At 47.2% G+C, this 14,082-nt stretch overlaps 1 protein-coding gene across 4 annotated transcripts in view; it reads right to left on the reverse strand.

The window, feature by feature from the left end:
- Positions 1-396: 396 nt before the first annotated feature.
- The window catches only part of Tacc1 (transforming acidic coiled-coil containing protein 1), a 93,379-nt gene continuing 79,693 nt past the window's right edge, over positions 397-14,082 (reverse strand). For all 4 annotated transcript variants that reach the window (XM_059244319.1, XM_059244316.1, XM_059244317.1 and 1 more), the window contains 5 exons: positions 12,130-12,173; positions 9,746-9,906; positions 8,911-9,017; positions 6,880-7,000; positions 397-5,493 (listed from right to left, as the gene is read on the reverse strand). In XM_059244319.1, the coding sequence (XP_059100302.1) occupies positions 5,425-5,493; positions 6,880-7,000; positions 8,911-9,017; positions 9,746-9,906; positions 12,130-12,173 (502 nt within the window). In that variant the 3' untranslated portion in view covers positions 397-5,424. The remainder of the gene's footprint in view (positions 5,494-6,879; positions 7,001-8,910; positions 9,018-9,745; positions 9,907-12,129; positions 12,174-14,082) is intronic.

Here is a 14,082-nt window from a genome sequence, read left to right on the forward strand (position 1 = left end):
TGGTACTAATCTAGAAAACACATAGCCCATCAGCTATTTTCTACACAGATCCAGCTCACTCCAGGTCCTCCAGCAAGGCGGAAAGCTAGGAGTAACTTGGCTTCTGAGGACTTGAAATGCCAGGGTGGACTTGTCTCTAAGTGACACCGAGGAACAGTCAGCAAAAATTCTGTTTGCACAGATGCCGTCATGGTGGTTTGTACGGTGAGGTCTGAATTCCAGAGTTTGTTTTGTTTTCAATTACATGCCCAATGAAATGCATGAGGCCCCAGAAAACGAGTGTAGGAAAATGTCATGTTTTCTATTTTCAGACAGAAACAGGGAACTCATGAGAGGCTACCCTACCATAAATACTCAAGGATAAAACATCTGACGACCAGAAAAACATACCCCAGATTTAACAGTGGTAAACAGTTTTTATTCAGGCAATGAAACATGGAAAAAATATATTAGTAATTATCATAATAATTCTTTTGTGTGAGTATAACTTTTACAAATATTTACCTGACATATAAAAAGGGAAATTACTATGTGTATAAAATCTATGAGGATGATTATTCCACACAACACAGCCCTGACAACAGGAGTCAATGTGGCGTGTCCCCCCGGCCTGGTGAAGGGCTCCTCGCACACTTCAGGGCACTGGAGAACACAGTGGAAGCAGATGTGCAATAAACACTTGGCACGTTAGTACAGTGGGTATCTACTGGCAAACACCGACTCGCCAACAGCGATACTGGAAAGCTGACTGCTGCCTGGGGGACTTATCGGAATGCCCGAATCCTGTCCCCAGGGTGGCAAAGGACCAAGCTGAGGCTGCAGGTGTGACCTAGACGCTGCCCTGTATCTGGATCGGATGTGGTTTCAGAGTTCAAATTTCTATTGTGTCCGTTTGGCAATGATTCACAAATAGAGTCAGTGACTTACATGAAGAGGAAGAACTTTTGTTGAGCATGTTCAGATACCACCAAAAGGCAGAGGGACAGAGTGGCATCTGGACATCGGTATTGAAGACTCCATACAGGGAAGGTTCAGGCCACACCTCAGCCCCATGCCTGGCCTCCTCTGAGCAGTTAAAGCATCATACAGACTACCTAAGGCCAGCACTGCAGCAGCATCTTCATAGTGGAACTAGAACCAGAATACATGTGTTTACATAAAGCTGAAACCATAGAATAGTTAAGAAAGTCATTCCTCAGGAATCTTATTTGTCCAGATCTAACTGCATGCTGACAGGCACAGAGAGGAGCTGCATTTGGGTAGAATCTACTAGAAGGTGCAATCTTTAGTTTCGGCCATGCCAAGTGCTTGCCTGTGCTCTGGACTCTGTTTCAGAAGGGAACTGAGGAGGAGAAATGCTGTTTCTATACATTTATTTCCCTTTACTATCCGTATGGGACCCTGAAGAATCTAGTGGTAAATGCTTGCCCCTGCCCAGCACTGGGGATGGAATCCGGGGACTCGAGCGTGCCGGGCAAGGGTGCCACCAACTGAACTACATCCCCAGCCCTGGGAAACGGGTTTTTTAAAGTAACTGGAATCTGGAGGCCAGCCAAACCTTTGTGAACATCAGTTTCCTTGAAATAACTTCATTATTAAAACTTTTTGAAAGATGATTTCTTAGACCTTTGGCTTGGTGTCCTGGGATTCCCAGACTTTATCTGTTCTTCAGTCAGTAAATAGTAATCTCCTATCCTTAAAAGTCTTCACAATATATACATCCTTAAATTCCTTGCCTGAATCATTTACTCTTTCAACACCTATATTCTCTCTTCCCAAGAAGAAAAGAAACCTGAGAGCAAGCTCAGAGGGTCACAGACCTACAGAGAGACAGCAGGAACGACCGATTCACAGATCACAACTGACACGAGACTAAGAACTAGGGGAGGGAATGCAGAAGGTCTGCATCACTTTCAATCCGGTGTGCCCTGAACTTTGCCACGGTTCCCGATGACTGGGAGCTGCGGAGGGGCTCTGGTCTACTGTGGTCAATCCAGGGCTGCCCAGGGAGTGAGCATTTGTGCATGGGCAAGTCTGCACAGAGAGGAAGGGAGGGGGCCCTGGCTGGAAAGAAAGTTGAGCTTGAACTATAATCCTCAACGACAGGAATCCCCTGCCGGGGCAGAGCTCCACACCGTGGGCTTCTGCACTTCCTAATTTGGTCTGGTTCTGAAGATGCCTGACTCCACACTGGCGCGCCAAGCACACGGCATACAAAATTTAGGGAAGTGACCAGTCTCCAAACAGAGTAACCGCACAGTAAGCTGCGATACTGACAGGTCAAAGCTGTCTACACTTTGGCAAAGTAGAACTCATTTTAGGTCTGTGCTGAGAGTCTCAACAAGACCACCTAATGTTCCCACACCACTTTCTGAGCCAGCAGCATCCACAACCCTTGTGTTTGAAGTTTTTTGTTATTTATTTTTACAAAGCTGGGGCTTGACACCAACGCCTCGTACACAGTGAGCAAAGGCAGCCACTGAGTCACACCCTCAGCTCTTAAGTCTTTGTAGACAGGGTCTCATTGTAAAGCCCGGTCAGGCCTCAACTTTTGGTCCCCGCCTGTGCCTCCAGAATGCTAGGATTATAGGAGTGTGCCACCATGCCTGGTCCCCCCTTTTAATTGCCTAACAAACAAGTATTTGGCCCCCAGCGTGTGTTGAAAGAAACTTTATATTTTTACTCTCTAGAGTGCTAAGAGCCTTTTTAGGGCTCATTTAATTAAAAGAAAAATAAATATACTTTACTCTGCCTGGTATATTTTCTTAATTCACCAGCTGGGCGAGCTACATTTTTATGCTTGTTGGAGAGTATCCATAAGCCAGAAGTTGTGGACATTTCCTGGTAATGGTGATGACTAAGAGGCCACTGGCAAATATTGCTTACAGGACTATTTTATGTCCCCTGTACAGCAACTTCATTTAGCAGGGCCTGTTTTTCAAGGAGTCTCTTCCGCCAGTGTGGCAGGGAAGGGTGGTCACCACGCCTCTTCTAGGCTCTGTAACATACAGTAGAGGAACCAGCCTAAAAAGAGGGCCGGGGACAGAGATGTAGCTCCACAGTAAAGTACTTGCCTAGCACGTTCAAGACCCTGGGTACAATTCCCAGTACTAAAAAAAAAATTTTTTTTTAAATAAAATGAAATAAAAAATTCAGGAAACAAGGACTATAGATTTATGATGGAGACCACTCTAGGCCGTTCAGACTGAAAAGAAAAGCCATTACAAAACACACACACACACACACACACACACACACACACACACACACACAGATACTACCGTAATACTGCAGCAGAAACTTCTGCGGTGTTTCTCAAAATGCAAAATTAACTACTCTTGTGGAAGAGAGCTAAGCAGATGCTGGTTAGGCCCCCTGAAGACACTTGAACCTGGCAGTATGTCCTACAGCTACAGCCTTCACATTAAGCCACTGTGACTAAATTCAGAGCCCCAATGATTGTCAAGCCATTTCTCCAACCACAGATAACTTGTTTGTGTTTTTGTACAAAATGTTAAGACAGTAGGCCTCCAAATACAGCCTAACCTAAGCACCAATTATAATAAATGCATATTGACAAAATGTGATTTCTAGCTTGAGAAGACATTACTCACTCCCTAGAGCTGAAAGCTTGCGCCCACATGGTAACACACTGCTAAAGGGGTACTGTTTCTAAGATCTACAGAGGTTCTCCACGAGGCACAGCTCATTTCTGGAGTTGGCTCATGCAACAGTTTTACAAGGAGGAAAATATATGTGTACTGAATAGTGCATTTTTACCACGACAACTCAGGGTAGAAGATTAAGGCAAAAAATTCGTGAAAACTTGAATGGATTTGGTTTTGCCTATCAAATGGAAAGGAACTCACTGGCATCAATGTGGGAGATCTCTATTTGGGGGTTAAGGTCCCCCAGTAGGAGTTAACAGAACTTCATTCTGTCTGTGTGGACCTTCTCCTGCACTGCCCTCCCCAGCATTCAGCTGATTTGGGGCATGAGTCACATGACTTCTTACTGCCTGTTTTGTTTAAAAGTCCACCTCCAGTATGAAAGCATTTGCTGCCGTTTTGAAGTCTCGGAAGTGTGCCATGCTTGTAAACACAGAAAACCACAGTCCTTCACCCTCTAACTGGTCCTTAGGGATGCCCTGATCTGTGAACAAGATCAGCTGACCCTTTCCCAAGTCCCTTTTGTGTGTGTTTCAGATAGATAACCATGGCTGATTTTGTCTTAGAGACTGCCCCCAGGTGGACACATCCATCAAATGCCAGCTCTGAGGGAGGACCACGCTGCTGTTCATGGATGTGAGAGGCTACTTTCATTGTGAGCACAAAGGGCCATGCTGGGGCCTGGGGGTGTCCAGTACTGGGCAGCAAACGTCTTCCTTGGACACAAAACCTATGTCCCTGATCTTCATATCCCCAATCTCCCCACCCTGACTCAAGTGTTGGTTTGGGTGTTTGATTTCTGAGAAAAGGTCTACACTGCCTAGTATGGTGCTGTCCTTAAATCCCAGGTTCGAGTGATTTTCCTGACCTAGTCTCCCAAAAGCTAAAATGTCACCATGCTTCCATTCACCCTTTTTAAACATGGTCTCATATAGCCCAGGCTGGCCTCCAAGTGGCTATGTAGTTGAGGATGACCTTGAACTTCTGATCCCCCTGCCTCCACTTCGGGAGTGTTAGGATAACAGGCATGCACTACAATATCCAGCTTTTGTAGTTCTGGGGATCAAACCCAAGGCCTTTGTGTATAGGACGCACTCTAGCAACAGGGCTATGTTGTCAGCCCCTACAGAGTCTGAAGCTGGCTTTTAGACCTAGGGTTCTGTTTCGAAAGAAGGATCTGTATTTATTTATGTGACTACACTCCTCCCTAGAAATTCTTATCTGAATACGCCTCAGGGGAAAAGCAGCGGCATGTAGAGAGGTACATGCATGAGTAAAAGTCTGGAAATAAAAGGGAACTCAGAGTCTCATTGTTAGTAGCAATAGGCCAAACTGTCTCCTTCAATAAAACTGCTGATATTGAAATTTTAAAAGATTAACCAGGTCATAAAAATATCAAATATGTGCTGGGAAGATAATCCCACACAGTCGCCACAAAATTAGAAACTTCACAAACTCGGGAAAGGTGAAGACGAAGTGGAGATGGAGCAGCACACACTGGACCCAGCAGCCCGTCTAACGGAAGCGACAGCCTGGACGCACGCGCGCGCGGGCCTCTGCATCCCCTCGCTCCTTCCCCAGCAGCCAGGCTCCAGCCGCGGCAGGGGCCATGAAGCGGGAGAGGCAGCAGCAGGCATGTGCTTTTTAAAAAGTTGTCTTTCTCTGCAAAGGAGGGGTTACTTCTGGATAAGGCAAGATAACTGTGGTCACGACACAAGCAGCCAGACTCTGATCCGCACGGCTCGCGGGAGGAACCTCAGTCCGTCTTCCCCAGTTTTGCGATCAGCTCGTCACAGATTTTCGTCAGTTCTTCAATCTCTTGGTTCTGGAAGACAGAGATGATTTTTGCAGGCCGCCTTGTGTTCCGAGAGAAAAGTCAGTGGCTGGGCCATTCCTAGGTGTCCCCCCCACCCTGCACCACAGTCCTCAGAGGCAGAAGACCTAATGCCTGCCATCCATCAACGTGTGCTCAGGGCACCGCACGGCACTGAGCTGAGGAAGAGGGGAGCCTGCAGCCCATAAACCTCAGCATCTGGGTTCTCTTGTTGAGCGGCTCACTTACTAACACACAAGTTCATGGATTTCACTTCCGTCTACCAACAGCTTCAGGGCCTGGGATTCCAGAGCCTGAGTCAGGGCCACCAGACACAAGCCATGAGCCAAAGGGCATCAGGGCATGAACGCCCATCTGGCGACACAGCGAGTCAAACGTTGAAGGAGGAGAAAGGCCGATCCCCGCTGAGCAGCGAGAAATCCAACTGGTGTCATGGAGACTGGGCATTAAGGAGGGCTTCTCCCACGGTAGTGAGGGATCAGAAAAGGCCCTGGAGCAGCTGCCCTTCCAACCCACCCAGGATGTATATGTAACTCCAAGGGGGCAAGCGTGGACACAGATGCCCTGAGGAAGTGGTATGTAGAAGGGAAGAGCATCCTGAGAGGGGGGATTAGGAACAGAATCAAGTATGCACCACCAAGCCCAGTCAGGCGGGTGGGAGCCAAGGCGGGCTTCAGACTGGTACCCAACACCTGCCTCCATAAAGCACTCCCAATTCAGCTTGGGCACGCGCCCTCCAAGGTGACCCCAACACCTCGTCTCTCTGCCGTCACTGGCATGACCAATGGCAAGCAGCCAGTCCCGAGCCTGGGGACATTATCTCCGCTTTCAATTTCTCTGCCGCGGTTTTTCAGCATCCATTATGTTGGGCCGAGATTTGATGAGTCGGGCTATCCTGTCCATTATAGGATGCCTGGCAGCATTTCTGGCCTCTACCCACTTCGGGGCTACTAGCATCTCCCAGTCACAACAGCCAAATTAGTCTCTAGACATGGCCTTGTGTCCCTGGAGGGCACATCGGCTCTGAAAACTGATGACTTATAGCAATGGAAGAGAAGATGATTCACATAGTGTATAAAACCAGAGGGGATGAAAGGCAAGCTTGTGACTAAGTGTCCAAGCCCCTGAACTCCAGCTAAAACACAACCCTCCCCCTGGAATCCTGCCTATGCTGACGGCTCCCCTTAGCCTTGGTTAACAAGGTGACGAGTGTCCCCCGAATCGGCTCATAAAGGAGCTGGCCTGGAGTGTCTGTGTAAAAAGGGCAAGGCCACTTTCCTCCAGGTCCATGGCAAGCTAGGTGAGCCACAGAGGAGGAGAGCAGCCAGTGTCTCTGTGTCAACCAGAAGAACCCTCCACGACAGACCCCTCGCCTACCTTCTGCTGAAGGGCCCGCTCCAGAGACTCCACCCTCATCTGCTCTTTCCGGAGTCCAGCATGGAGAGCCGCGCTCTCAGCCTTGGCCTTGGCGCGCACCTGAGCAATCTCTTCGTTGGCTCTGTGATGGAGGATTGGGTTTGTTTGCAGAAGGAAGAAGAAGCACATGGTCAGCCACGAGGAACAAAGAGACTCAGAGCACTAACTACCGACTTCCACAAAACCCAGACTCCAAAGAACTGAGAGGAAAGCCAAGAAACAATGTCTTGCTAAGCACATTCCCATGGTACATCCCGACAGCAGGATCAAACTCAAGGACGGCAATGTCCTGCAAAATTTGTATTTCATGGGAAAATGACATTACTGAATTTTTTATGACAATCCTAACTTTAAAGGGTCTGGTACAATGGTGGCTGGGTTATTCTGCACACGATCATATCATATTGGAGTCATTCAACAAATGTCCTTCCCACTGAAATGGTGTATAAAGGCACTCCACATCAAAGCGTCCATGTCAGTCTAACGTTTTTATTAGACTGCAGGGCTAAACATTGCCTTGCTGACAGGCTCTCCTAGGTAATAGTTCCAGTTTTTCCCACTGTCAACACTGTTGCCCTACACACAGAGAAGGGATACTGATGTCTGTGAGTTACAGCCCTCGGGAGTGTCTTTATCAATGAGATGCCAGAGGAAGTAGCATGTCACTTAGTAAACATCTGGTTAACTGGTAAAAGATGCTAAAACTTCACCAGCAATAAAAGACATACAAAGTAAAATAAGCTTTTTAGGTGGCAGGTTTAAGGGACGGAAGCCAGAATCTCCTGCATGGTAAGTGGGTGTTCTATCACTGACCTATTCACGGTCAAACAGTGCAGCTTATGGTCTTGTCCTAAGAATGCAAAAATACAGGATCACGTGCCATGGGAAAGATGGAGGCCATCGTGTGGGGATGAAAACAAATACACATGCCTTAGGCCACAGCAGTTCCATTTTTAGCTCACTTCCCAGAAAGACTCTGCTAATGTAGCTCTTTTCAACAGGGAGAGTGTATGAACCAACGCAAACGTCCATCAGTGAAGAAATGTTACGGAGCTGGAGAGATGGCCCAGGGGTCCAGAGCCCCGGCTGCTCTGGCAGAGGACCCGGGTTCCATCCCCAGCACCCACATGGTGGCTCACAACCGGCAGTCACTTCAGTTCCGAGGGACCCAACACTCTCTTCTGGTCTCCACGGGCGTCACCAGGCATGCAAGTGATGCATAGATATGCATGCAGGCGGAACACTCACACACATACAATAAATGTAAGTGAAGCTTTTAAAAAAGATCCTGCCATCTAATAAAGGGACCAGACTGAGCCGTGAGTTCTGACTTGGAAAGTGGCTCTAATATGCTAGTGAGTAAGAAGAGGAATCTGCAGGCCGTTTTGATACAGATCTCAAAAGCTGCAACGACTAAAGGACGCCAAACCATCTGGGGCAGTTTCTCAAAGCACAAGGACAACACAAGGACATGCAGCACATCCTTGATGAGGAGCCAGAAAGGAGTGGGAAGGAGAGAATCTCCCATTTTTACAAAACACACATACGGTATTGCTTTGCAGCTTTAAAAAATAAATAAATAAAAAAGAGGGTGGGAGCTGACCATGGTGGCACATGCCCCTTACTCCCAGCAAAGGCAGCTGGATCTCTGAGAGTTTGAGAGCAGCCTTGGGAAAGATAAACCAAGGGGGTTAGCATGTGCATCTGAGGAAAAACACAGAATAGCAACACTAATGAGCCAAAGAGGTGAGAAACAGAGGGATGCTGTGTGTGCATATGCACACCTTTTTATACTCTAATGTTTTAACCATGCAGAGAAATAAAACACACCCACACACCCACGCACCCACACAAGCATGCAGGCGCCCTGAAGTCGTAAGCAAGAACGCAGATAGCAAAAGGTGCAAGCATGTTACTTTGCAGACCAAACAGCGTCTGTCCACCTCCACCTGCAACAGTAAGCAGGTGCAGCGCACATTTACAAGCTCTTACCGGTCCAGTTTTTCCTCGGCGTGAATCTTCAGGGCCTGGTACCGCTGCTCTTCCTGCTTAACTCTAGCTAAGTAATCCTGAGCACATTTTTTCAAGGCTTCTTCATTCTATTCCAAAGTGAAAATTCAAAACAAACATGTAGCCTCTTTGTTTCTCTTGCACAGTGTACCCCAAGGGTTGGCTTTTGGGGGTTTTGTTTTGTTTTACGGGAAAGCCTGCTTAACGGAGATGTGTTTAATTCAAAGTCCACAGCAACCTCAAAAGGCTTGTGCAGCCCCCATAAAGAAAGCCTATGGAGTTTCTCCATGTCCTAATCTACACCACTACCCAGGGCTTCAACTTCCCAACGCAGCTTCTTTCTCAATCCCTATATTGGATGATTGGCCACCCCATCTTTTTAATTAATTTATTTTATTTTTAGCATTTGGTTTTCTAAGACAGAGCTCATTTTGCAATCCAGCCTGGCTCTGGCTTTGCAATCCTTCTGTCTCAGCTTCCTGAATGTTAGTTAGGATCACAAGCCTGAAGTCATAGAGCACCTCACGTACAGAAGAAGGCCCTGCGTTAGACCTACCAAGAAAAGAATTCCACGATCCTTCTGACAGTACAACTGAATGATCCCACTCACTTCTCCTGTGGTACACAGCTTGGCCCCTGTTCAGTGAGCTAAGATCTCTTCTACTTTTACTAATATCAAAGGGTGAATGATCAAGAGGAAGGTGCCGGGTAAGCCTCAGCCCCACACAAAAGGCTGCCCGTCACTCTGACAGGAGTGACTGCCTGTTGGCAAGAAACCGCCCCACCACCCAGGAGACATGGCGGAAGGCCGGCCTACCTTCTTGAAGCCTTCCAGCACGCCTTTCAGGTTTTCGTATCTCCTGAAGAGATCAGAAAGGGACCTTTCGACAGAGTTCAGGTCAGCCAGGGCCTGCTCCTTCTCCATCGTCAGCTGCTGGAAACTCTTCTGAGAGGTCATGCTTGTCCTCTGCTCGTCTTCTGAGAACCACAAGTCAAAGGGGACAAAGTGAATGCCAACTCTGGAAAAGGGGATGTGGCCTAGGTGTCCCCACTCTCAGGAACTCATAGTCTAATGGGAGGATACACACCATGACAAGTGATGGGGTAGTAGCAGTATGCGCGGGGTGGGGACAGAGCTGGTGTTTACAGAGTGGCCTCTCAGAACAGAGACTGGAGCAGGTACCCAGCAGGGACTGGGGATGGGAGCCGCACAGAGCAGACAGCCAGGGCCAAGGCCAGGCTGGGAAGGCTGGTGGTGCGGACTGTTATAGGAATTCTGTCACCAGCCGGCTAGCCAATTGAGTGGAGCGTTTTGGTCCAAGAGGTGGGGCTTTTATTGGGAATGAACAGTGATGGGGGAAAAAAGGCAGAGCGGAGGAATGTGTGCGTGTGCATGTGCGTGTGCATGTGCGTGTGCATGTGCGTGTGCATGCGCATGCGTGGGGGGGGGGCTTTGGTCAGGAACAAGACGCAGGGGAATGTAAGCAGAGGCTGGTGACTCGGTTCAGATTCCCCATCTGTCTTGTGATATTTGTGCACGGATTTTGCTTGATAATAAACGATAAAGTAATCTTTTATCATCTGCTATCAGTGGACAGTGGGGAAATCTTCTCAGTACTTAAATGCTGCAAGGCCAGAATAGAGTCATGTAAGAGCCAAGCCTCAGAACGGCAACTAAAACAAGGCTGGAAGCTTGGTACTGAGAATCGGTCACTGTTACCCTGTCTACGCGCTCTGTGCTGGGTCTGAAGGAGGGAGATCAGCACCTGCAGCGAGCTACCACATCACACCGGACAAAAGACTCACTAAGTGCACAGCACAGACCTGCCGTGCCAGGCCTCGGGATACTGAGCTAGAAAGGCTGAGTTCAAAGCCAGCGTGGACTAGACAGTGAGTTCAATGCTGCCCTAGGGTGTCTTTCAAGGGCATTATCCTGCTTCTCTCCGCTCTCTGGTTGGTCACATACTCCCACCAACACCATGTTCTGTCCAAGCATATGGGGCCCAGTGGCTCTAGAATGGACTCTCGGAAACTGTGAGCCAAAAGACGCCATTTCTCTTCCGTTTATAATCATGCATTTTGGTCAGAGTGGTGAGAAAACATACAGAAACAAGTCATGAGAACAGACAGAATCAGAACCTATAGAAAGGAGAGCCCAGCCCAGAGAATATTGTATTAAATAAGCCAGACACAGGAGGACAAATACTAAACGTTCCCAGAGGCTAAATGAGCTCATCCTATAGGTGTGGAGGGCAGAATGGTGGTCCGGAGGGGCTTGGAAAGGTAGGCTGGGAGAGGGACAGAGGACGGCTGGGGAATGAGTATCAGAAGGCAGAAGAGTAAGTTTGAGTGTCCTATATAATAAAGTAGGATGGCTTCCACCTACCAGAATTTGTTACATACTTTATAAAGAATTAGAAAGTACATAGGAATTCGAATGTTCCCAAAGAAATGACAAGTGTCTTTTTTTTTAGGTCTCTATGTAGCCCTGGTTGGCCTTGAACTCACAGACATCTGCCTGCCTCTGCCTCCTGAGTGCAGGGGTGCTATTCACCTGCCTTGAAATGACAAACGGTTAAGGAAATGGAAATGCTAACTGTAACTGCTTAATCACTGGCCACTGTATTCATGTACGGAGTACCACACTGTTCCCCACAACATGTACAATTTTACGTGTCACTTTGAAAAGGCCAGAAAGGGTCTGGAGAGATGGCTGAGCAGTTAAGAGCATGTATTATTTTTGTCGAGTACCCGGGTTCAGTTCCTAATACCCACATTAGACAGCTCAGAACCATCTGTGACTCCAGTTCCGGATGATCTGAAATCCTCCTGCAGTTTCCATGGGCACCTGGTGCATGTAAACTTGTGCAGCGCACTCGTGCACACACGCACACACACATGTACAAATACGTCAATATATCTTTAAAACTAAAGAAAGAAAATAAGGCTTCCGAAAGCTAGTCATCTCCTCCAGGAAGGATGTAATGATTAAGTGGGAAGGCACCGAGGGTGACAGGCCCTTCCAGACACAGAATCTGCCAGAGCCTCAGCTTAGACTCCACAGATTCCAAAACTGTAAAAACAAGTGTAAAACTGTAAAAACAAGTGTTTGTCTATTGTTACGGCAATCCAAACAGGCTCAGATAGGTTCTATGGCCCATGCTCACAAAACAAAACAAACAAAAAAATCTTCTTCCTTACCAATCATTTGGGCAATGGTCTTTTCATATTCAGCCACAATTTTCCTAAAAAGAAAAAAAAAAAGTAATGTATTATAATCCTAACACTAAAACTTGTTCTGTGATCAGAAGAAAGCAGTTGAAGTCAGAAGACTACTGTCTGAAACAAATTCATGACCAGATAATAACACGCACATAAACCACATCTTCGCTTTGTCTCCCTTCTTTGATTTTTCTTATATACATAAGGTTAATAAAGTTCTGAAAGGTTAAATGTTCTTAGCACAAGCTAAATAGGAAGAAAAGAAATGAAATGAAGAAGGCGTATGTCTTTGGTGCTAGGAATGGAGCCCTAGGCTCCCACAACCTAAGTATGCGCTCTACTCCTGGGCTACATCCTGAACTCCAAAAGCTTTTGATAATCTTATGTTTAATATACTGGTTAGATTTCAGTTGTCAACTCGATACAACCTCGAGTCTCCTGGGAAGAGAGAACCTCAACTGAAGAACTGTCTTGATCATACTGGCCGGTGTCCTCCCGTGATTCTCTTGACTGATGTGTGAGGGCCAGCCCACTGAGCAGCCCATACCTTCCCTCAGCAGGTGCTGTGGCTCTGTAAGAAAGAAAGCTGAGCAAGCCAGTAAGGAGCATGCCTCCTCGGTTCCTGCTTTAGTTCCTGCTCTGACTTTCCCTTGACGATGGCCAAGACCTGAGAGTGTTAGCTGAAACCATTCGCTCTCCCAAGTTGCTTTTGGCCATGGTGTTTTTCACAGCAACAGAAGACCGGATAGAACATAAGCCTTTTGTAAAAACAACTGTCTTCACTTTTTTCTATTTAAATACTGTAAGACAACCTTTTTATATTAAAGACGTTCTTCAGAGGCCCTCCTATGAGATCACTCTGACTTCTGTCTTTCCTGGCCCATCCACCTTTCCAAGCACTGTTCTCCTCTGGCTCAGTTACAAGTTTGATCTTGTGTCCTCCTCCCACAAATATTTCACTTTTTGGAGATTCTGACGCTCGTGCCCTCGAGCTGACCTTTCTCTCAGTGAAGCGTAGTTATTCTGACCGACCCAGGGCTGGGTGATCCTCCCTGCACCTGCCCCTTCCTGGTGCATCCACCAAGCTGGACTCTGCACTCAAGGTCCTTATGGTGGCTACTGTAAGCTCATTAACAGCAAAGCTGTTTGAAGCCCAGCGCTGGGCCTCCAACCAGGAAGTCCTCCAAAACCACATAATACAGGAGCCACCAATCACAGTGGTCATGTTTAAAATATCTCATCTGCACTCTGGTGCTCGCTGGTGAGGATTATGCTTTCTCCTCTTCTTTGAGGTTATCTTTAGTAATGTAATGACTTATATAAATTTCTAGACTGGACAGGAAAAAGACAAAAATGTTTCTTTTGGGGGGGGCACAAATCTGAGACAAATGTGTAGCCCTGACTGGTCTGGAACTTGTTGTGGGGCCCAGGCTGGCCTCAAACTGTGGTAGTCCTCTTGCCCCAGTCTCCAGAGTGCTGGGATTGAAACCCCACCACCACCACCATCGTGGCTAAAAGATTTCTATTTACTAATCTCAACACCTCCATCATCAAATGTATCAGGAAACTGTATTACTCTTTATTGCAAATGGATATTTTTAAATAGACTTCTGCCATTCTTTAAAAAGTTAAGAATTATGAGAGTTCTATTTGCACATGTTGTAAATAACCCAAAGAAGCTATTTGAAAAATAGCTAGTCCATACCAGCTCTGACTTCCTTCTTTTTTGAGATGGGACCTCTCCATGTAGCTCTGGCCATCCTAGATCTTGGTAAGTAAACTAGACTGGCCTCAAGTTCAGAGATCCACCTGCCTCTGCCTCAGTCTCCAGAGTACTAGGATTGAAGGTGGGTGCCACCATGCCCACACTGCACGGACATTTTTTACCTCAGAGTATGGTGCAGAGAGCAGAGCCCTCACATTGTCAGCCAC

Source organism: Peromyscus eremicus, chromosome 17 (genome assembly GCF_949786415.1).
Source record: "Peromyscus eremicus chromosome 17, PerEre_H2_v1, whole genome shotgun sequence".
NCBI classification, from domain to species: Eukaryota; Metazoa; Chordata; class Mammalia; order Rodentia; family Cricetidae; genus Peromyscus; species Peromyscus eremicus.